The sequence below is a fragment of the Vicia villosa genome, unplaced genomic scaffold (genome assembly GCF_029867415.1).
Source record: "Vicia villosa cultivar HV-30 ecotype Madison, WI unplaced genomic scaffold, Vvil1.0 ctg.004314F_1_1, whole genome shotgun sequence".
Taxonomy (NCBI): Eukaryota; Viridiplantae; Streptophyta; class Magnoliopsida; order Fabales; family Fabaceae; genus Vicia; species Vicia villosa.
The window spans coordinates 92427-118296 of NW_026706409.1; the positions used below are offsets into that span (position 1 = coordinate 92427).

Below are 25870 nucleotides of genomic sequence, written 5' to 3' on the forward strand. Positions count from 1 at the left end.
ATTTGATTCAAGAGTGTATGCATATTCTTATGGTCTTTTTTACATAAATCTATATTTAGTAATCTGCTTTCTCGTTTGGTATTATTAAGTTTATGTTTCGTTTTTCTATGTTTGATTGTTTGTCTATTGTTTAAATTTGTCAACTGCTTATATATATATATATATATATATATATATATATATATATATATATATATATTATTACTCGTTTTGACCATCCTTCTTTTTGTTTATACAAGAACTTCATTGCCAAGATCATGGATGCTTGCCCTCTATCTCTAAGAGTCTCGGCTAGAGCTGGAAAGGACTATGAATTGCAGCAGCATCATTTTTTTGAATCTATAGGGCTGGCCAGAGCTTCTACTTCCTCTCTACATCAGTGCCTCTATTGTAGTGCTTAGTGTTGTAGTCTTTGTTGTTGTTGTTGCTTGCTATTTATAGGATTCAGAAATAGGTGGAGAGCTGAATCTATAGGTGGAGAGCTGAACCAATGTGGTATTATCTAAAATAAAGGATGGATACTTATTTGGTTGTAATTTAGGGAGTAAGAAGATTGAGTATTATGTAGTTTTTCTTTTACAAAGAACCGAAGATTGATATTTATTATTTGTCCAAGTTTGGGGTATTGGTTTTAGAACATTTATGTATTCTATTGATATATTTATTATTTGCATTCTCAAGTAAAGAAAAATAATGAAAGTTTGAGTATTTTTTTTTTACATATTTATAATATGTAGCGGAGGTCAAAAACCCCCACAAATTGGCTAAAAAACTCCCCAAATCAGCTGCATTTTTTGTAGTGAAAGTAGGCCTAAGAAAGCGCTTTTCTGGAAAAAGCGCTGCTATAGGGGGTGCTACGAGAACGTTTTTCTGGAAAAAGCGCTGCTATAGGGGGTGCTACGAGAGCGATTTCTGGAAAAAGCGCTGCTATAGGTGAGGCTACGAGAGCGCTTTTGGCTAAAAAAAGCGCTGTGAAAACCTACGGCAGCGCCACCTACGGCAGCGCTTTTAAGCGCTGTGAAAGGCCAAAAAAAGCGCTGTGAAAGCCCTTGTTTGGCATAGTGCAAGTTGCATGCATGAAAAATGACACAAAAAGCTATCTTGGCAATTTCACCATATCTCAATCACTTGTCAATATTTTGAAGCAAACTTATTTTGGAAAGCTAAAAGGATAAGGAACAGGTTTCATATTGGAAGTTTTTTAATTTGGAGTTTGGAAGTTGCTCAAATATGAGAATGAAGATGGTACCAAAATGCTGACATAAGGAAATTTGAAAATTCCTTAAAAAATGCCTCTCTTCCATACACCATAACTTGCTCAATAATGGTCGATTTGACATGCATTTTATATGGTTGGAAAGATCTGAGGAAGATGAACAACTTTCATGTTGAGGTTGTCTTGATTTGAAGCTTGAATCGTTGTGTAAAATGGCCATGAAGATGGCTTAAAATTGACTAAAACTTGCCAAAAATGGAAACTTAGAAAACCCCTAGTTCCAAATTATGGAAGTTTCTCCAATTCTTGATTTTTTATGAATCTTTTGACATTCCTTGATCAAATTTCTCACATTGGTCAATCTTAACATGTTAATCACAATATTGACCTTAAAAAAAATCAGGAGTTGACTTTTTTATTGCATAGTTGACTTTTTCTCAATTCAATTTATTTTCAAGCATTTGTGCAATTGAACTTCATTTATTCAAAATTGATGGACAGTCTTTCACATATAGACACTTATGGACATGTAGAATACCATGAAATCAAGTTCTGCTCAAAGAATCAGAAATAAACTGATTTTAGCACAAACCCTAATTTTGACTGCTTGTGTTAGGAGATGATGAGCCAAACTCAAAACTCTAGTTTCTCTGAATATGATGGAGAATCTCTCGAATAAAGATGATGAGAAGATGATGCTTCAAGAATTTTGTCAATAGTGATGTCACACACTCAAATGGACCAAAACCCTAATTTTGAGGAAAGTGATAGACATGAGATTCACTTCAAAACTCTTGCAATCTTCAATCCCTTCATGAAACAACGAATCAAATGAGATGCTTTAAGGCATGAGAAACCCTTATAGCTTGAGTAACCCAAAGAATTGAGAGGATGAGACCATCCTTGCACTGACTGTCAATACCACCACCCTCTATTGCCTTGAGAAAAACCAAGAAAACTAAAGTACCTTGATCCCATCACAAAAATGCATGAATGTGTATGATGAAGCATAAGCCATATAAAGTAAAAAGAATAGGGTAAATTTTGGGGTGCAACATGTCTTTCTAATACTAAGAGTTCGACCAAAGTCATTTCACCCTTCCATAGGACAAATTACAAAAATGGTCGAGACTGACCAGTTCGATTTGAAGATCGACTTAATTTCCAAGATCAATTCTAATCTTCAAACCTTGAAGTCTTGTGTCAAAAATCTGATATAACACCCGCGGGTTCGCCACTTTTTATCTTAGAAAAAATTATCAACTGGCCAGTTTTCGGTTTGTCTGGTTCAATCAACCGGTTTCAATTCGATTTTGAAAACACAGATTTCAATTAACTAATTTCTAGAAAAACAATTTTTAATTGTTTAATTTACTTTTAGGCATATTTGAGGAATAAATTCTTGAAAAACATTTTTGAATTTTCATTTACAATATCTTTTACGAACACAGTTTTTACAAGGATTGTGATTCCTTATAATTTTCTTCTAAAAATTAACTTTTTCAAAAAGAAAACAAATTAAGTCCGCAAGGAAATAGTTCTTTGAAAAAATCATCTTTTAGTAGTGATTTTATTTTGTAGCAAACCAAAATTTATGAAGAAAAAAAAAAGGAGTTATGAAGAATTTCATATATCTTATTCTTTTAGGAATTCACAACATCAAATTAAGATAATATACATGTTCCAATGGCGATTGCATCCCTAATTGGAGTCTTGTTCTTTGAATAATTTTTAATGCTTAATTGAATTGTAACTCCAAAAAATATGAACAAAATCCACTTGGATAGCTAAATCACTTCCACCTGCATCAAAAACTAATTTAGTTTCGTCAATGACCATTGTAGGATGTTTATGTCATCGGAAAACATCAGTGTCAAATGAGAAACTCTCGAAAAGCCGCGCCTTTAATTTATGGTTACCTACCTCATTTTGATTTCGCCATCTACGATGTTGTTGAAATCGATATTCATATCAGTGTAGTCAAAGGCTGCAACACAGCTATTCTCGAAGAGAAAATGGGGTAACTGCTTCTAATAAATTTGTTGTGGTCATTGACATGGCAATGAATAACATCGTTTAATTGAACGAAGGTATAGGTACCCAACTAAATTCAAGAGTACCAGAGTGTTCGCTAGTTATTTTTAGAAGAATACTCCAATTAAAAATGCAATCGTCGTCATAGCTAAGATTGCAATAATTGAATGTGTTGTTTAACGTGGTGTCTTGAACATGTCTTTTTTAGTCATAATTGCTCACATAATTGGTAATGAAGTCAAAGTCATATTCGAAATCCTCCAAGTCAACTTGCCATTGTCATGCCTCCATGACCAACAAAGGAGCCCATTATCAAAACTCAAAGGTGAATTATCGAATATAATATATTAAAACTTGTTTACCGTAAAAATTAGTAAACAACGTTAGTCTCTTATTAAAATTTATTTTGCGAGATCGACTAGTGAATCTTAGAACATGTGCTCAAATTTTTTAAATGTAGTAAGAATAATGATTGTCTGGATGATTTCGACAGTGGTCGAAACAACGCCGTTGCTTTTTCGCAAGAAAAAAGTAATAATAAAGGTTGACTGAAAGACGTAAAGATATCTATTAGAAAATATAAAAGGGAATTGAAGAAACTGCAAACGAAAGACTTGACATTAATTGAAAGTCGATGATTCAAACATACATTGCACTCCTCAGACTCATTTCGCTCTTCGCTTGGTACTTTGAGTTTTGTGTGAGTTTAAAATTAGAAGTAAATTTGAACGCCTCCAATCTAATTACAAAGCCTTTATTTTTAATACAAGTTGATAACTGATTTTTGATGCCCTTTCTCTTCCAGTGCGCCACGTATCCACTAGCTTGACTTATTCTCTTCTGCATGTCTTTACGCTTTTGACTAAAACAACGAGCGATTATCACACCATGTTCGCTTGTGGTAATTGTTGAAGCGGTAAAGTGGCAAGAAACAAAAGATTTGGAAATATTATTCTAGGAATTTATCGTCTTTATAGGGATTAGTGGTGCTGAATTGCCGTTCGACAAGTCTCGCGTTTATGAGTTTGGTTTTTGAATGGGTTTAAAGTAAATGTAGGAATTAAACATATAAATAAGAAAGAATACATTCTTTGGAGAAGAAGACTTATGAAGCATGAGTTTACACTACTCAAAACAAACTTAAACATATCGATCAATCGCACTCAACCTACAATACTCGTCAACATCATCAAGTATCGATCGAAATATTCCACAATAGAGGTTATGTTTAACGCAAAGTTGGAGACAACCGTATTGCTTGTGTCGGCAATCTCTCGCGCAAGACCAACAACATGGAGGCCCTTAAACTCAAGTAACCACATTGATTATTAGCTCTAAATCTATCTCTAGAATCTAGAAACTAATAGATATCCATGCCTATTATTACTAAACATTACAATCTTGAAGCTTAGCCGTTGGCCTTTATTACTCAATACTCCAACCATGCATGAATACCTACAAAAAAGAGATAAAACTATCAAACGGTACATAAATGAATCAAAAATATAAATTATACACAATATGTACAAATCTAACTAAAACGTGCAAATTCATGCACAACATATTCTAAGTCCACATCCAATCTGGGCCATTGCCTTTGTCGACCGATCCATCTTTTCACATCAAAATATTCTAAGTCCACATCCTTTTTTAACCAATGTGTTGACTCTCATTTTATGTCTTTCTTTGTCGATTTTGACTATTCGCCTGAAGGTGGCTCTCTACGTGCCACTTGACTTTAGTTGGACTTTTGACCATGTCGAAAATTCCAGTTAACAAAACTGAAACGCAAGTTCTCATGCAAACACTTTTATTTCATTTGTGCCACATCATTCCATAGTCTTATGTGACACCTCGCAAAACTCATTTTCTTTTTTTAAAAGCCTAATACAACATTCATTCTATACTAAAGATAACGGGTTCTAACTCTTCCAAAAACAAACAAAAAAAAAATCATTTTAAACAAAATGGTATAACAAGACAACCATTAATGCAATTATGTATATCACTTAAATTTCAATTTTAAAATAGATGTGTGAATCAAAAGATTAAAATTAAAATTAAACTAAAATTAAAATTTTGTTTTCTTTGAAATCATTAAAAAATTAACACTTGAAATGAATATTTTTAACTTTTTACAAGGAAAAAATAATATTTAATCTCATATTTCAACTGATATCAACGGCAAAATCAAAAAAATTTGTTACAATCTCATGAATAAAAATTAAAACAATTAATTGAACTAATATAACAATTATCATTTTCAATCCTTTATTCAATAGATAAGTAAAGTTTTGCAAAATAGACATAAATTTTATAAAGCTGTTGCAAGTATTATTTGATAATAATTGCAAATCAAATTTTAATTATATCTAACACTAAAAATAAATACATATTTTTGACAACTTAAAATTAAATATTTAAATCAAAGATAGGTACGAAAAACATGAGAATCAAAACAAAATAAAAAACCCCTTTATAGTTATTTTGAAGTATGTATTTTCAAAACTATTATCAATTCACAGATGTCATAGAGATAAAGTGTGCAGATAACCTAACATCTCTTTCCCCTTCCCCCTTTTTCGTCTCCTTCTTTGATTTCATAATTTTGGCCATGGAAATCAACCATTTGCTCCAAGAAACATCAAATACACATGCCCAACCCCAAAAACCTCCTTCTCCGATCGTTAATCCCCATGTGCATAAACCCAAATCGTTTGTTCAAGTTCTTGAAAACTCTAATTTTTATTAAATCCATACTTCCCAATTGCCTCAACCTTGCGATTTCTATTCCGGAAGATGAATATCTTGCAGGGATTGAGGCTTGTAAGCAAAGCCTTCACAAACGTGTTATTTGGTCTTAAAATTTTGGCAAGACAGACTCAAAATGTCACACACAATGTCATGACACCTTTTATGTCATCAGCTTAGTTGAGGCAGTAAATACAGATCTCCCAAATTTAGAATACTTCTTGCATGCAGAAGTTCATGAGTGCCGGGATCATATAAGTTCAGTTAACACGAATAAATCTGCTTTGCAGAGGTTTTGTGACAGCACAGTCATTAAGCAAAACTCTAATGTCATGCACGAAGTTATGACATCCATACTGAAAAACAAATAAACAATGTAAAAACACAAACAACATAGAGAATTGTTCATCCAGTTCGGTTCTAACTGACCTACTCTGGGGGAAATCAAGCCAGGAAGGAAATCCACTATCAGTAATCTTAATTTGAAGCTAAACTCCCCCATTTACAACTTCGCACTTAAACCCTACCCAATGCAATCTCTACCTAGGTTCTCCCTAGATATGGAATATCTCCATTCCACTCCCAATCATAGCAATGATGTCTAGCAGTCAATAACTCAGCCACTGCATCGACAGCCTAATTCCCAACACTTTAAACACAAACAAACACAACGTTAACTTGAAGTTGCTTACAAGCTTCCTCCAAGAACAAAACTTCAATCATTTCTTTAAAGCTTCTGTGTGATTAAAATAAACCTCTCACCTACAGGCTTTGAGGCACAAACCAGTGACCATCCCACACACCGGGTGGTTCACGTACACGGATAACCCTAGAGACTACATCTTCCTAGCTCTGGCTATTAGCACTTAAAATTAGGCTACAAAGGTTTCTATTTATAACCTGATCCTAGTTGGACTTGGGCTTACAAATCGCATCACTCTTGCTATTACAAATATGCAGAAAATATTCTGCTATAATTAAGGTCTTTCAATCATGAGTTTCCTAATTTATCCCCTAAATTAGAAACCGTTGAATCTTCAATCTCCAGATTTGATTCTTCAATATTCTGACTTGATTCTTTGACCTTTAAATATGTGCCACATAGGATTACATAATATTCACATAGAATATTCTGTATATGTTAAATACAAACTAAATCTTTCTTCCAGTTCTGCAGGCGCGATGTCATGAGTTGATGTCATGACATTCCATCTAACATCTTGCTTATACCTGTTTTGTTCTTTATAAACTTGCAAGATTCACATTAATATTATGTTTTACTGCTATTATGTTTTAGTCAAACATAGATGCCAATCAGCCAATAAAAGCACTAACATGGCCCAAAGGCGTAACTCTATTGACGATAATGGTGCTGAAGAACAAGCTAATGCCTCTATGGAACAATCTTGGTCAATGTGATTAACATCGCTCGGTAAAGGTTATTATGAGCTCTCTTTCTCTTCTCTTGAAGATGCGAAGCGAGTAATGTCAATGTGGATGGAACCTCTTGCCGGGTATGATCAAACTCTTCCCATTGTCTAAGGAATTTAACCCCAATCATCAAAGATCATCTAATTCCCAAGTTTGGATTTAATTTTTTGTCTGACTCAGGAGTATTGGCGTCCTAACATTTTATTTGCAATCGCGAGTAGTGTTAGAAATCTAATTTATATTGATTATTTTGCTTCTAAGCATATATTCGATCGCCCTTGTGGTTATTATGCTAGGGTTCTAGTGGATATCAACCTCGATGCACCTCTAATTTATAATGTTTTGGTCGAAAGAATGGGGTTCACAATATTTGTAATCTTCCTATATGTTGTTATGGCTAGAAAGTTGTTGGGAATTTGTTTGAAACCTGCAAGTGTTTCTATATTAGTGATGATGTTGTTCTTAACAAGAGCAAAGTAAACCAGGAAAAGGTTAAGTTTCAATTTCTAAAGAAACTCATTCTAAAGTTCAAGGTTTGGAGAAAGGTTTATAATCCAAAAATGACAATTCCAATATTGGATGCAGTAAGGATAGGGGTCCTAGTTTTTCTCCTAAAAAAGATTATCATCTTTCGACTCCGTGAATCCACTTCGACCATATTCGTGATCAGCCCGCAGAAACAAATGGAGTCATGAAATATCCATCTCTAGTGAATAAATTCTCAGCACTTATTGACTTCAATGATGAAGAGTTGTTGGATACGATAGTTCTCAGGACAAATAATTAATGGATGCTACATAAGCTATTGAAGATGACTGCGACTCAATTGAAAGTTCACCGGTTATAAACATAAACAAAAACCACAAATTATTAAAGATGTGGAAAAAGAATGTTGTTTTTGCTAATTTTCAAGATTGGACCGATCATAATAAGTTTATTCATTTGCCTATCGTTGGAACTTATTATAATTGGTTGAACAATAGAGTTGGTAGTTCTAGCACTCTAAAGAGATTGAATGAAGTTATTTGCAAAATGGATTGGCTTAATATTTTCAATTATAACTCCTATTGGACTAGCAATATTTGACCATTTTCCTTCAATAGTAATCTAGGGTCTAATGCTTGTCAGTTAAAATTTCTACAAATGTGGTTTGCTCACCCTCTTTGTTCATATGTTATCAAATCTGTTTGGAATTTGAAATTTTCAGGTTGCTCTATGTTTATCCTTTCTGAAGAGTTATAGATGCTCAAAATTAATTTGAATCTGGAACAAATAAACTTTTTGAAATGTTCACAACTTAGTCAGTAATGCAGAAAAGAAGTTGTATTATAGGTACTCTAAGAATCCCAGGTCTAAGGAACAAATTTACATGAAAAACCTTGACGAAGCTTTACGAAAGAAACACTTATTTTGGAAAGAAAAAGCTAAATTCAAGTGGAATTTTGATGGGGATAGAAATACTAAATACTTTCACAGGATTGCTAAGATTAAGAGCGCTACCAAGAATATCTCGGCTGTGAACATTGATGGCAACCTTGTTACAAATTAAGATCACCTTAGCTCTCATTTAGTTTATCATTTCAAAAACATTTTCTCTTCTCCTGTGGGTAGTAACATTGACTTAGACCTCTTAAGGAATAAGGTTAACATTTCCACTATTATAAACCCGAAGGATAACGAGATACTCACAAAGATCCCTTCTATTAACCTTGAAATCAAGAAGCGGTTTTCAACCTCAATAAAGATGGTGCTCCTGGACTTTATGGTTTCAGGGATTTCTTATTTCAAAATAACTAGGATATCATTCATCAAAATGTCACTGAAGCGGTTAAACAATTTTTTATCTCTTCTTGAATTTTGCCTAAATACAAAGATAATACTTTGATTATCCTTCCTAAAGTTTCTAATGCTAATTCTATTGAGCTTTTTAGGCCTATTGCTTTGACTAATTTTAAATTTAAGATTATCTCTAAGGTTATTGTAGATAGACTCTCCCCATTATGTCTAAGATCACTTCCGAGGAGTTGAAAGGTTTTTTCAAGGGAAAAATATCAAAGATTGTATTGGGCTAACCTCTAAAGTTGTTAACTTGATGCACAAGAAGTCTTATAGTGGTAATCTAGTTATGAAAGTGAATATTAAAAAGACTTTTGATTATATTAATTGGTTATTTTTTATGCACGTTCTTAAACATTGCAGTTTCAATGGTACTTTCAACACTTGGATTTGGACCATTCTGCACTCTATCAAGATCTCAATTTCCTTCAATGGCAAACTTCATGGGTTCTTTGAGTGTGACAGAGGTGTGAGACAGGGGGATCCCATTTCTCCTTATCTTTTTTGCATTGTTGAAGAATTTCTTAGCATGGCCTTAACCAATCATGTCATTCAGAAGAAGATCAAGCTTATCCTTGGTCCTAGAGGTTTGGAAGTGCCATCTCTTTACTTGTTTGCAGATGATGTCATGGTTTTTTGTAGAGGCGATCGATGCATTATTTCCTCCCTTTTTAATTTGTTTTCTATATATGCTCTGTCTTCTAGTCAAACAGCCAATCCTTAAAAATCTCACATTTTTGTTGGCTTTGCTATTGAGGTTAGGCTCTATCACATTACTAATCAGTTGGGGTTTAAGATTGGGCGCCTTCCCTTCTCCTATTTGGGGGTTTCTATCTTTAAAGGTAAACCTAAAGCTAGGTACCTTAGGCCTATTATTGATAAAATCAAGTTTAAGTTGGCTAGGTTGAAGGGTTATCTTCTTAGCTTTGATGGGAGAATTCAAATGGTTAGGTATTCAATTCATTATATGCTTGTCCATAGCTTCACTATATATTCTTGACCTAAATCTCTTATTAAGGATTTGGAGAGATGCATTAAGAATTTACCTAGTATGGCAATATTAGTAAGTCTAAGCTTGTTATTGTGGCTTGGGCTAAGGCTTGCAAGCCTCTTGAGTAGGGTGGCTTAAGGCTTAGGTCCCTTTCCATGCTCAACGAAGCTTTTAACATAAGATTATGTTGGGATAATTTAAACTCTTCTAAAAATTGGGTTATTATGTTAAAGGCCACAGTGCTAAGAGATGATAGCCCTATAAAATATCGAATTGCTTTGTCTGTCTGGAGTAGTGTTAAAAATGAATTTGATTTTGTTACTTCTAATGCTAGAATTGTTTTGGGTAATGGTTGTAACACTAGTTTTTGGCTGGATTCGTGGTGTGGTCCCCCTTGCGAATCTCATTCAATATTAGGAAGTCATTAATACTAACCCTCTTATTTGAGATTTCTTACATAATATTTCTTGAAATTGCCCTTCTCATCTCACTAATATGATTCCTAATTTGTTTATGATTGTTGATCAGGTCGCCATCCCGCTAGATAACACCGTTGATAGTAAAGTTTAGATTTACTCTGGTTCTGGTGATTTGACTCTGAAAGATGCTTACATTTTCAATGAAATGTCTGGTTATTCATCTTAGAGCATGGCTTGCTATAAGAAGTTGATGATGTATCAGAGTCTAGTTGGATTCCCCTTTATCAAAGGCCTTGTTAACAACTCCTGGTTATCAGCACATGATATATTTTCAGATTTCCTGATCCCTGTTTAATGATCATCTAAATTTTTCAGATTATAAATGTTCAGTAAACTTATTAAAGTTCCTGATTAGTCAAACATAGTTAGAGGCAGAGGCATGATAGTTCTTGGAATTTCCTTTCTCATCTTACTCATATGATCCCTAATCTGTTTATGATTGCTGATTAGGTCGCCATCCCGTAGGATAACATTGATGATAGTAAATTTTGGATTCACTATGGTTCTGGTGATTTAACTTTGAAAGATGCTTACATTTTCAAGGACAACATCACCGCTCCACTTCTGTGGCCCAAGAAAATTTGGATCATTGATATTCCCCTTCAAATGCCTTCATTGCATGAAGGCTCTTTCATAATTGTCTACCTAATGATGATAATCCTTTATTGATCGGTTGTCATACTCCTTCGATGTGCAACCTTTGTAATTCTCATCGGGAATCTACGGATCACCTCTTCTTTTTATGTCCTTTTGCTTTCGTCTTTGGCACTGGTTTTTCTATATGCTAACGATTCCTATTGTGTCTAACATTTCTAGCATTTTTGATATTTCGTGATAGGAATTGGAGTGCGCAAGCCAAAGTATTATCCTAGCCTCCATTTTCCACATTATCAATGGAATTTGGTTGGCCCACAATCATGTTAGATTCAACAATGACTTTAGGAAATGGAAGAAGACTCTCAACCATATTCATATTGAGGTGACCTCTATAGGCAACCTAACTACTAAGATGACTAGCTCCTCCATTCATGCGTTCACTGTCATTAAAACTTTCAAGGTGCTAAAAATTATTGAAGTAATTTGGAAGCACCCCGCGGATAGATGGTTGAAATGAAACACAGATGAGTCTTTCTCTGCGGATTCAGCTTCTTGTGGAGGTTTATTCAGAAACTCCTGGAGAGATTTTATTTTTCAGCTTTGTTGAAAAATTGGACTGTGCTTCCTCTATTCATGCTGAGATTTTTTGGGTTATTAAAGCCATTGATTTTGCTTATCAATTCAGTTAATAGCTGCTCATGAGCCTAAGATTGTTCTTTCAAATATTAGATTTTATTTATCTCATTTTTATAGAGAAGGGAGGCCCTGATTATACTTTGGCTATCAATTCTATTTTACCTCTATCTTGGTATAAGCCTCCAGAGGCCCTGATTTCGAATGTGGTTCACAACAAATTTGGGCTTCCACATTTTTGCTTTGTTAATCTTAAAGAGGGTTTCAGTCAACTCTCCCTCTTTTGTTTTATCCTTCTTTTTAATATATGTATCCCTTTTTATTAAAAAAATATCACTCTCAATTTTCTATCATGTATTTTTCTTTCAAATAAGAGATATCTTGCTATATGTGATTAATACATATCGTTGTCTCAATTATTTTTCACAATAAATAATTGTAATATAATTTTAATAATCATATTTTATCGAATTTTCTAAAGATGTTTAAACTTCAATAAAAAAAATATAAATTAATTTACAACGGTGTATCGCATCTTAATCTAATATTATCTTGTTTGGAAGTAGTGGATGCTTAAATGAGAACGATATATAAAATTATCTGATAACTATTTTTTTTGTAAATGGATTTTCCTAAGAAATAACTTCTTGTGAAATTATATTTTTTGTCATTAAAAAAATTAGTATTTTAAAGAAATTTATAAAGAATCACAATTCTTAAAATACCATGTTTTAGAAAAGATATTTTAAATAAAACCCAAAATATTGGTTTAATAATTTATATTCCCAAAAATGCTTAAACATAAATTTAAATTATTAAAAACAAATTCTCGAGAAATTCGTTCCTAGAATCATTTTAAAATTAAAAATGCTCATTTTAATTATAATTATAATTACTTATTTAAGAAATTAAATACTAAGCTGAAATTTCAAGATTTAAAAATAGAACTTTTGAAAAATGAGAGAGAGAGAGAGAGAGGATTATATATATATATATATATATATATATATATATATATATATATATATATATATATATATATATATATATATATATATATATGAGGAGAGATATATTTACTCCAAGAATAAGTGTTGAAGACTTACTCCAAATCTTAACCATTGATTATCATTAACCCAACAACTTTAATTAATTTTTTATATAGAAAAATATTTCAAAAAATAATTAGATTAAATAATTAATTAAAACAGTTAGATTAATGAAAATCAATGGTTAAGATTTGGAGTAAGTCTTTCTACAGCTACACTTGGTATATTAAATTGTGTCTTAGAGTCACAACTTAAGAAATCCACTTTTAAAAATTTTGTATTAAAAAAAAACAATAAAAAAGTTAATTCGATTTTTATTTAATTTAATATACAACTTTTAAGATATTATTTTTTCATTTAGTTATTGTCTTGTGCCCTTAAGGCACAAGTTAACGTTACCATATATATAAAAATAAAAATACGAAAATGAATCTGAACCATTAAATTTTAAAATAAATGAGTGAGATTATGTATCATTATTTTTTGTCTCTCCTCCATTATTAATGCATATCAAGCACGAGGATATTCAATTACCAATAAAAAGGATCACATAGGAAATAATTGTTTTGGAAAAGTGAATTTTTTAATAAATTTATAAAGAGTGACAATCCTTAGTAAACTGTGGTCTATTTAAATAAGGAAAATGCTAACCAATGCTCTTAAGGCATTCTTTAAGTGATTAAAGTGGTAAGTTTTTATGAAAATGGAAATGTTAACTTCTTTAAAGAATATTTTCTTTATTTAGTATGCTTAAAGAGTGCCCTGAGGGCACTGGTTAGCAAGACCCAAGACCCTTTAAATAAAGAATTTAGAGGTGAATTATATTATCTTATTTGGAAGCAGGGGATGCCTAAATGAGAATGATATATGAAATTATTCATAACTATTTATTTATTTCATTAATTTTGGATTTTAACAAAATTAAATCACTATTAAGAAAAGAGGATTTTTCTAAGAAATAATTTATTGTAATTTTTTTATGTTAATTTTTTGAAGAATTTATAAAGAATCACAATTCTTAAAAAAATCCTGTTTGAAAAAGATATTTTAAATAAAATCTAAATATTTTCTTAAAAATGCCTAAAAGTAATTAAAATTATTAAAATCTGTTTCTAGAGAAATCTGATTCTCTAAACATTTAAAAATTAAAAATGATCATTTTTCAATTTTAATTATAATTATTAATTTTTATTAAACCGTAATAAATTTTTGTTGAACAAGTAAATTTTTGAATAAATTTACAAAGAGTGAGAATCCTTAATAAACCGTGGTATATTTAAATAAAGAATTTAAAGGTGAATTATATTATCTTATCTTATTTGGAAAGCAGTGGATGCCTAAATGTGAATGACATATGAAATTATTAATAACTAAATTATTCATAAGTATTTATTTCTTTCATTAATTTTGGTTTTTCACAAAATGAAATCACTATCAGGAAAAGAGGAGTTTTCTTAGAACAATATATTGTAATTTTTTTATGTTTAAAAAAGTTAATTTTTTGAAGAAGTTTATAGAGAATCACAATTCTTAAAATATCGTGTTTGAAAAAGATATTTTAAATAAAATCTAAATACTTTCTTAATAATTTATTTTCTCAAAACTGCCTAAAAGCAAATTAAAATTATTGAATCCGATCCTCTAAACATTTAAAAGTAAAAAATGCTCATTTTTCAATTTTAATTATAATTATTCATTTAAAAAAAATTTAAAAAGAAAAATATTCAATTTTTAACAAAAACTCCAAGTTTTAAAATTAGAAATTTTGAAAAATTAATTAAAATTTTAAAAAAACCAAATATTTTTCAGAAACTATGTTCCTAGGTAATAGTTTTAAAAAAACAAATAAAACAAATACTATATATATATATATATATATATATATATATATATATATATATATATATATATATATATATATATATATATATATATATATATATATATATATATTAAAAATACTTTTTAAATATATATTAAAATTCAGTAAATGAGGAAATTGATGTTAGAATAATAATTTTAAGGAAAAAATCCAGATCATCGCATATCAAGATATGGAATATCAAGCACATGGTTATTTAAGTACAAATAAGAAAGATCACATAGGAAAGAAATTTTTATTAGAACTACTTTCTAAGAAATTGAATATTTTATTTTTTTTTTGAAAAAGTTAATTTTTAAATAAATTTATAAAGAGTGACAATCCTTATATAAACCCTGATCTATTTTAAAAAGAATTTAATTCATAAAATACTTTACATTGTCAAGTAATCGAAAGTCGAAGCCGATGATTTATTTAAAATGTATGAATTTTATTTTAATTTTTATTAAAGTAAGTTATTTGAATGGTTGCGATATATTGATGGTGAAAAATATTTTACACTCATCATGCATTTCATTAAATTCTTTAAAAATAATTAATTTCTTTTCAAGATTTTAAGAATTTAGATTAGGGACCAAAGCCATTCAGATTCAATAACGCGTGGTTTGCTCACGATGGCTTCTTAAAGTTTTTAGAAGAGGAATGGGCCAAGCTTCAAGTGGAAGGGAGTGGGGAGTTCATTCTTTACGAAAAACTTAAAAGATTGAAAGTTTGCATTAGAAAGTGGAATAGAGAAGTGTTTGGGTGGATTGATTTACATGTTGCGGAGAAGGTGAAGTCTCTTAACGAATTGGACAATTTGTTGGCTGAGCATCATGGAGAAGACATAAAGAGGATGGTAGATGATAGGTTCAATGTGACCTCGGATATCTGGAAATATTTGATGTTGAAGGAAAGTATGCCTAGGCTTAAGTCTCGTCAGCTTTGGTTAAAAGATGGTGACAGAAATTCGGAATTTTTTCACAAATCTTTGAAAGAAAGGAGGAGATTGAACACTATTACGGCAGTTGTGTCTGAAGGAGGCAGGGTGGAGGGTGTTGAGGCTGTCAAATCACATTTCGAAGCTATGTTTAAAGAACCTATGCGGGGCAGACCTATCCCGGAAGGTTTGGACTTAAAATCTTTAAATGATAAGGACAGAATTTGGTTAGAGAGACCGTTTGAGGAAAGCGAAGTTAAGGATGCGGTGTGGGTGTGCGACGATAACAAAAGTGCTGGTCCAGACGGTTTCTCCTTTGATTTCTACAAGTAGTGCTGGAGGTTCATAATGAAAGATGTGTTGAGGTTTGTGGAAGATTTCTACGGAAATGCTAAGCTTTCTAAAGCTTGTTCTTCATCTTTTCTAACATTAATCCCGAAGATAAAAAAACCCGCAGCAACTGAGCGAGTATAGACCTATATGCCTTGTTGGAAGCTTATACAAGATTCTAAGTAAGTTGATGATGGCTAGACTTAAAAATGTGATTGGTAAACTAGTTTCTAGCTGCCAAACAACTTCTGTACCTGGCAGGAACATTTCTGATGGTGTTTTGCTGTTAAATGAAGTTCTTGATTTGGCTTGTAGGGAGAAAAGAAGTTGTTTAGCTTTGAAGGTAGATTTCGAAAAGGCCTACGATTGCGTTAGTTAGGACTTTTTAAGGAAGATGCTTCATTTGTTTGGTTTCGGGAATCGTTGGCTTCGGTGGATGGATTGCTGCGTTTTTAATAGTCACTTGTCCATTCTTATTAACGGGAGTACCACCAAGGATTTCAAGGCGGAACGTGGTCTTCGTCAAGGAGACCCTTTATCTCCTTTCTTATTTGTGTTGGTCGCGGAAGTTCTAGCGGGGCTGATGAAAAAGGCAGTTGTCAGGGGAGAATACAGAGGCTTCAGAATGAATGAAGAGATTGAAGTTAATCTTATTCAGTTTGTAGACGATACTATCTTGGTGGCGGAGGGAATTAGCGATAATATTTGGATAATAAAATCCATTTTAAGGGGGTTTGAGATCATGTCTGGTCTGAGGATTAATTTTAATAAGAGCAGAATTTACGGCGTCAAACTTATTATCGTGCGACATAGATTATCTCCCGTTTAAATATCTTGGTGTTGCTGTTGGGAAAAGTCCTAGAAAGTTGTCTTTGTGGAAAGGTCTCATTTATAATTTGAAGAACAAACTGTCTACTTGGAAAGGTAGGTATCTCAACATGGCTGGTCGGGTGGTCCTTATTAATGCCGTTTTAAATGCTATTCCCATTTATACGTTATCCTTCTACAAAGCTCCGTCAAAAGTGATTCAAGAGATACTTCGTATTCAAAGTGATTTTCTTTGGCAAGGTCAGGATGGAAATCATTCAATTCACTGGATTCGATGGAGTACCGTTTGTCTTTCAAAGGAGAAGGGTGGTCTAGGAATAAAAGATGTGAAGACTTTGGATTTAGTGTTGCTCAACAACTGGAAGTGGAGAATAATTAATGAGAAAGAAGTTGTTTGGAAAGACATTATTATCCACCGTTATGCTAATCCGGTGCTGAAAATTTTCGTCGGAGATAAAAGTGTGCTGAGCAAGAAGGACTCCATTTGGTGGCTAGACTTGATCTTGTCAGAAGATTCTGTTAACTCTAATTCTTGTTTTGCAGGTGCTGTTTTAAGCAAGGTCGCTAATGGGCGAGGAACATCGTTTTGGTTTTCTAATTGGTTGTGCCAGCAATCTCTGAAGGATGCTTTTCCGGAGGTGTTCGCCTATGCTCTTAACATTTGCTGTAGTGTGGAAGATGCAGGTTTCTGGCAGGATGATGAGTGGCATTGGAACTTAGATGACATTGTGGAGTACCTAAATCCGGTCGTCCAGAATTTTGGAGGCGAAATCGCTGCTTTGCTTAACAATGTGACTCTGATCAGAGAAGAAGAAGACATCTATGTTTGGTTGAAGAATGGTGAAGGACAATTCACGGTTCGGTCCTGCTACTCCTGGCTGACGGCGGACATTGCATTGGATTCTGTTTCTCCTGGTGTGTTGGGGGCGTTATCGTGTTGTTGGAATTCTGCAGCTCCCAAAAAGTTGCAGTATTTTGGCTGGAGATTGCTTCACGACAGACTTCCATCCAAGGATCAGCTTTTCAAACGTGGTATCATTACGGAAATCACCCAACTCAGGTGCGTTTTTTGCTCGTTTGATGAGTCTGCTGTGCATCTGTTTGTGTCGTGTCCATTTGCGGATAACATTTGGAGGAAAGTCTACGCTTGGATTGGGTCGATTGCGGAATTGAGTTTGGAAGAATTCAAGTCCTTTCTCTTCAATTGTGAGAAAAACTTGAGTAAGAGGAAGCGCAGAGTGGTGTCGGTGATTTGGTTTGTCTCTGCCTGGAGCATATGGCTTATGAGGAATGATATTATTTTTAATAATGTTAGTCCGAGTTTCGTCGACTGTATGTCAGCCATAGTTTTTAGATCTTGGAATTGGCTATCCTCCTTTTGTAAGATTGTAGATTGTTGTAATTTCTACACTTGGAACTCTTTTCCTCTCCTTTGTTTTGAGATGAAATAGTTTTATCGATGTTTGTTTTGTCGGGTGAAGCTCCCTTTAGCTTCCTTTAATAGAATTCTTGCCTATTAAAAAAAAGAATTTATTAAAATGATTTCCCAAGAACTTTGTTTTCCGAGACATTTTAAAATAAAATATATATTTTTTATTTGTAATTTAATTACTGAATTATTAGAATTATGAAAAGAGTTAAATATTCCATTTTTAAATTTTAATTTAAAATATCGAACATTTAAAAAATTATTTATTTCTTTTAACACTGTTCCCTGGGAACATCGTTTCTGGAAAAAAAATTAATTTAATGTTTTGATGAACAATGTTTTTTTTTTATTTTAAATTTAAGGTACTTTTCAAATTTTAAGTGTTGATGTTTTTATTTAAATATTTGACTCTTTTTAAAAATGTGTTAACAAAACCATAAATTAAATCTTTAAACTGGTAGAAAATCGGGTTTTGAATGTTGGACAAAATTTTACTCTTATTTTTATTCAAATAAAAAAGAGAAGAAGAATGACTTAAATTATCCTGCCAATGTGTACTAGCTAGTAAGATCAAGTTTGTTGTTGTTGTCCACAGATATCAGAAAAGCTAGTAATAGTAAGAGCATGAGATGAGAAAAGTATAAACTACGAATCTGGTCAACTTTTAAAACAAAAAAGAGCATGAATTAATAAAGAAGGAAGAGATAAACGATCTTTTGGGAAGACTTAGGAAATGAGTTGCTTATTTTGATCTAACAAAAAATCATACAGACTGTTTGATAAAAATACTAATCAGTTGATACATAAATTTATAACTTATAACTTATAATTGAAGATTAATAGTTTATGGCAAATGACTAATGAATGATAAATTATTTGAAATATTTGTCAATATTATCGTTCTAATAGATAATAAATGTTAAATGATGTAAATTAAAATTAATTATAAATGATAAAAATGTATTTTAGTAACAATAATAAGAATAAAAGTGGAAGAAAAAATAATAAGTTGTAAGCTATAAGTTAAAATACTATTTAAAATAATGTTTAGAAAATAAATTATAAAATAAGTAAAATAAACTATAAGTTTGTGATGTAAAGATAATTATCAAACAAGTTTTTTATTGTCATATGAATTTATAAGTTTTAAACTCCAAAATATGTCATGCCATAAAGAGTATGAATCAAGGCAAATACTCAATCTGCTAAAAGTGCAGATAAAGGACGTGAATCTTGAATCAATTCATGAAGATGAAAGAGTTCCTCCTAAATCTACTAATATCCATTTTCAAACCCAAAAATTATTCTCCTCCTTTTCTGTCGCTATTAATAACTTTATTAAAGATAAAGTCATTTCAAAATTTTCAAATATTACATATCATAGCTTAAAAAACATAAGATAACCACCCCTAAAGTTGATGGAAGTAGTGAGAATCTTTAACATTTGAGAGTGCATCTTCATGGAAAAGATGTGATAAAGATAAAAGATATGATAAAGATTATTTTATCACACTAATATAAATTCTCAAAATCCCATAAATATAAACATTTCATATGTTGTTAACAACTTCAATATTATTTGACATAAGAACTTCAAATTTTATTTTATTCAACATATTCTAGAAAAAAGGGTTTAAATAGCCTTCAAGGGCTTATAAGTCTTGAGGTCAGAGATTATTCCTTCAACTGATCCAACTGCAGCAACAAGAGAGACCATCAAACAAAACACACTAAGAGCTTTTATCCCAATCCACACAAAAGAATATTTGGCCACTTTAGCTCTTGTTAGGTACATCTCTGTTGGAAAATACACTGTCAATGGAAAGAACGTTAAAGCTCCTAGCAAACCCACAACGTTGTTGAAAAAAGGAAATATGATAGCAATCAATGTTGTGATTATCACATACATTGTCCTCCATATAAACTTGAACATGTTCATTCTCCATGTTCCAACCAATGGGATTCTTATGTTATATTCTTTCGTCATCAATTTGCTTTGTGGATTACGTTTACCACCCCAATTTTCTACGGCGGAAAATATAGGTTGGGCGAAGACCTGATAAGCTCCGACGAGATGAACGAGGATAAAAATGTTACCGATGTCAACGAGCCAGTATGGTTCGTAAAAACCGAATCCGGTTAAAAAATTCCCTGGTGAATTGTTCCCGAATGCTGCATAGCCTAGAAGACCACAAATTGCATAAAAGAATGTGGTGATTGCAATTGCAGTATAGGTTGATTTTTTCATGGCTTTAATTTCTGGCGGGCTTGATTTTAAAGTGTCCTAATTGAAAAAAAAAATTAAATTAGATTTTATATAGCAGAAAAAAAAATGAAATTGTTCCCCGTATAATGGCAAAAGAACCACAACTTAGGAGAAACCGATTATTCTTCACTACTAACCGACCCTCGTGGTCTCATATTTATATTCCTACCTAGAATTTGGAATATAGATTCACTAACTTCGTCAAATCCTAACATACACAGAGTCTCTTACTATCAAACACGTGAGCAGAGACTCTTTTATTATTGTATTTCACAAGTACAATTATAATTTGAATTAAAAAACATGCGTTATAAAAAATCACTTGCCTGTATCTCAACAATGACGATACTGAAACAATAAGCAAATGCTATGTTTCCAATTGCTTGGAAAGTATTCCACATCTTCTCTCTGGCTGTAATATCTACTCCAATAACTAGTCCTGTAAGGCCTGTATTCGCAATTTTTCCTTCAACTGTACGTGTTCAAGAACCAAAAACGAAACAGTTTATGTTAGTTTAAAATATCATCCATAGGAATTTAATGTTAAAAAGTGAAAGTAATGCCTAACCTGCAATCTTTGCTATGGAAAGACCAATGCCAATGAAAGAATAACCAAAAGACATGACAGCAGCAATAATAGAGAGCCATGAAAGTTTATGGAAGTTAGGGATTTGACTTAGTATAATCTGTGATACTCCAAAGATTACCATATACGGATAGCTAGATGAAGTGCAATCTGCATCATGGCCATATTTATGGAAACAGTTTGATTTTTTTATGGCCCTGTCAATTAACAAGTATATTAATTATTATTATTTTTATTAATTATAATAGGTTTGATTTTGTAGTTTATTACTTAGTTAAACTCAAGATTATACAGAAATAACATGTAAACGGATAATAAACTGCGCCGCTATCCCTTTTTGAATGGGAAAACCAATCATTTGAAAAGCTAAATTCATTGTCAAATTAGTAGATTTGACTATATCGATATAAAAATATATTATTGTGACTTATATAAATCGGCTAAAGATTATCGAAGTTCTTACTCCATGCTAATGGCTCCTGTGAGGGTGAAGCCAATGGTAACACCTACAAGATTGGTGTACTGAGCCAATGCACATAGCTTATATTGAAATCCTCCTGTAGAAAAAGAAAAGAAAAGTTACAACAAACCAAAAATTGAAATTGAATATGGTTTCAAGATTGTACTTCTACAATTCATCCATGGTTTAGTGATCGCCAGTGGTTAGAGGGTGATTTAAGTGGATGTAGTGGTAATCGGGTGGTCGGTAGTGATTGAATTTAATTAAAGTAGTGATCAATGATAATCAAAGTAATGTTAATTTGCGTGGGTAAAATGATAGAAGAATGATACTTTTACACAAAATGTGACACTAACACCGTACATTCATACGGTTTGAATTTTTTTATTATATTTAATAATTATTTTTTCATTTTTTTCAATACAAAAGAGTACATGGTTGTGTTGTATTTTTACTAGTGTAAGAATATGGTGTAAAGTTTAAAGGTAAGAATAGCAATCCTCAAAATGATATTTGCGCGGGTTTTTTATTTTTTTAAAAAAGCAGGTGTTTTTTATTAAAAAAAGCATAAATATGTTTAAAAAATTATTTTTTTTAACCAGATCTACTAGAAATCTAAAAATAATTAAGAATTACTGAAAAAAAGTTGTAACTAATAAATTCCTTAAAAAACGATATTTTAACATTAATTATTTTAAGTAGATCCAAATTTAAGAATAAAAAGTAAAAAGTTGAATTTTGTGTGTAAAAAAAAATTGAATTTTGTGATAGTTTAGTGAACACATGAAATTAATTTAATAGGGAAAAAAAATAAAATTAGAGAATTAAAGGTAGTGGACTATCGGTGTAAAATAATTTTACACCATCATCTAATAGAGTTTTATCATTTAGCCGTGTCATTTTAAAAATAAAAGTCTGATTTTGCAAGATACACGTCCTTCATTAATTAACAGTATAATAATATTTATCATTATCAGTGCATATTTCTTTTTCATATAATTATTTCTAGAACATTGAGTCCTTGAAAAAAAACTTTAAACAAAATTTTATCAAAATATATTACAAAGTAAAACATTGAAAATTGATTTTTGTAATTGTCTAGAATATATGATAAATGATAATGTCTATGAATTTACTCAAATTTGAAATGTTAGATTTAGATTTCAAATAAATTTCTATCGTTAGATTTAGATTTACATAAGTCGAGATGAGATTTGGCGCGGTGTTTTTGAATTGTAAATATGCATTTAAAAACTTTTTACCGTAATATATACCTCAAATAAATAAATAAATACTAGCCAACCTCAAATCCTTACAAAATTAATACATTTGACACTCTTTATATAATTACAAAAATCTGGCCTAAATATATGATTGAAAAATAAAATGTCAAAAATTGAATGTTTATAATTTTATTTAAATCTATCGTTAGATTTAAATTTTAACATGATCATGTATGATATGAGATTTCGCGCGGTATTTTTTGAAAAATAAAGCAAAAATACATTCAAAATATTATTTTCCTTGCGAAATATTCTACAAACAGAAAAATACAAGGCTAGCCAATGTCAAATGTTTACAAAATTTAACACATTGACACTTATTGTTATATATTTTCAAAAACTGATCCAAATATATGACTGAAAAGAAAAATATCAAAAATCAAATGTTTATAATTTCATTCAAATCTCAATCATTAGATCTAGATCTAAATATGATCCGGATGAGAAGAGATTTCATGCAGTTTTTTTATGAAAAATAAAATTCAAAATATTATTTTCCGCGCGAAATATTTTTCAAACTGAAAAATATAATACTAGCCAGCATCAAATACTTACAAAATTTAACACATTGACACTAGTTGTTATATATTTACAAAAATCGATCCAAATATATGATTGAAAAGTAAAATATCAAAAATTGGATGTTTATAATTTCATTCAAATCTCAATCATTAGATCTAGATCTAAATATAATCATGGATGAAATGAGATTTCGCGTAGTTTTTAAGAAAAATAAAATAAAATAAAAAGTGTGTTCAAAATATTATGTTCCGCGCCGAATATCCCTCAAACAGTAAAATATAATACTAGCCCCAAAAACTTTATACAAATTCAAATTTTAGTATATACTTTTTTCTAATAGCAAATCAGGATACCTATAGCAAAATATATTAATTAGTTGAAAATATAAAAGTACAGCAAAGATTGTCTCAAAGCGCAAAAAGAGTCCGATAGATCAACGAAACACAAAATCAACAAAAGAATAACAACAACAACAAACAAAGTAAACAACTAATCCACAAAAACAACTAATGAGTAAAGTATAAAAAATTGAATTTAGAATTTACCTAGGATATTTTGCACCATCACCTTATAGGTAGGATTTCTGATTCCATAAATAGGATCAGGATACCTATAGCAACTTGTAAGGAGAAGAGAAGTGAAGAGAGCAACCAAGGAGAAGAGGAACAGAATAATAGTCCCAGCAATCCATCCCAATTGTGCAACAGCCCATGCTAACGACAACACTCCAGATCCAATTACAGCAGTCACTATGTGCGCACACGCAGTCAACCAGGTTCCTTTATGAATCAGGATTAAAACATTATTAATGTTGAAATAATAACATAAGATTATGAAAAAGTAAAAAAAAAAAAATTTAATTGATTAAACAAAATACAAACCAGTTCGTTTTACGACTCCATCGTCATCATATTTCTCATTCTCTATAGCAAAGCTACTCGACATTGTCATGGCTATGACTCAGTGACTCACTAGATATCTGTCTCGTTCTCAATTTCTTGGAAATTGGTTTCTGAAATCGAGACACTCTCCCCTTAATATAAGAGATGTGAAGTAAGAAATAAATAAACGCTTGACTTTAGTTGCGCGTATATTTAATGCTCTATCCGAAATATGCACATTTACTTACATAAGATAGCTAAAAAAAAAAAAACTTTTGGAAAAATAATTTTTATTACCATTTTCAACTTTTTTAATTAAAAAAGAATAAATTATGAATTTAAATTTATTTATAATAAAAATTATCTTTATAAATTTATTTTTCATAGAGATAATTAATTAATATTGTCATTGGTAATAAAACAAGCATTTTAAAAACTTTACAGACTGCGCAATTCAAGATATATTTTTGAAGAGGAAAATGCATGTGTAGGTAGATTAGTCAAGTGCAGTTTTCTTTATGAGTTTAATTGTTATGCATGTCAGTGTAAATTTTTTTACACTATCAATGCATCATACAACCACAAAATTATATTACTTTAAAAATATTAAAATAAAAGTCAAACACTTTTAACAAATTAACGGTTGTGATTTATTGACGATGTAAATTTTTTTTACACTGTCGGTGTATTCAAATTAAATTATTTTTTATTGATTATGGCACTTTATTAGATTCACTTTATATTTATAGTTTAATTTTTTTAGAAAGAGATTAAATATATTCCACAATTGTTTTTGTTATTTCATTTTTATTTAATAAATTATCTTTTTAAAAAATAATTAATATTGTAATAAAAAATTTATTATTCTTATATTTAAATATAATTAATATATTTTTTAGACAAAATACAAATATAAATATAAATTAAAAGTTGAAATTATCAAACAACCAACTTTAAAACTAAGTCATTTGTCCGTTATAAAAATGACGTTAGATGAATAAGAAGGCAATCACACACGGGTGAGTCAAACTTTTTTAAGTCTATAGAAGTTTCAAAGCGTTACAAAAATATTAGTTTTACTCAAAACTCGATTAAACAGATACTTTAACATATTTTACAAGATTCGTAACTTACAATGATGTTGAGTGAAATAATTATTATTATGAGGTACTCCCTCCGATCTTATATTTAACTAAAATTAAAAATAAAAAAAATCACATTTTAAGAAGAATATCTGAATCCATTTAATTTTTACACTCCTTTTGATTTTACTTCTACTTTTTACTTTGAAAATTGTTACAAACATAGAAATGTAAAAAAAGTAAGGGTATATATGGAATACTAACGTTAAATGTAATAGTTATATATAGATGACTTTTGCTTATATTTAAGATTATTGAATTTTTTTTTTGTTTATATTTGATATCGGAGAGAGTATATTGTAATATCATTTTTGTGTAATATTAT

The 25870-nt window shown here is 30.9% G+C and overlaps 1 protein-coding gene across 1 annotated transcript; it reads right to left on the minus strand.

Moving 5' to 3' along the window:
• Nucleotides 1-19927: 19927 nt before the first annotated feature.
• Nucleotides 19928-24531, minus strand: LOC131641951 (amino acid permease 1-like). Its single transcript, XM_058912241.1, has 6 exons — nt 24404-24531; nt 24068-24301; nt 21721-21814; nt 21240-21454; nt 20998-21143; nt 19928-20689 (listed from the first exon to the last, which is right to left on the minus strand). The coding sequence occupies exons 1-6, from the start codon at nt 24471-24473 to the stop codon at nt 20039-20041; spliced, it is 1410 nt and encodes a 469-aa protein (XP_058768224.1). The 5' UTR covers nt 24474-24531; the 3' UTR covers nt 19928-20038.
• Nucleotides 24532-25870: the final 1339 nt, after the last annotated feature.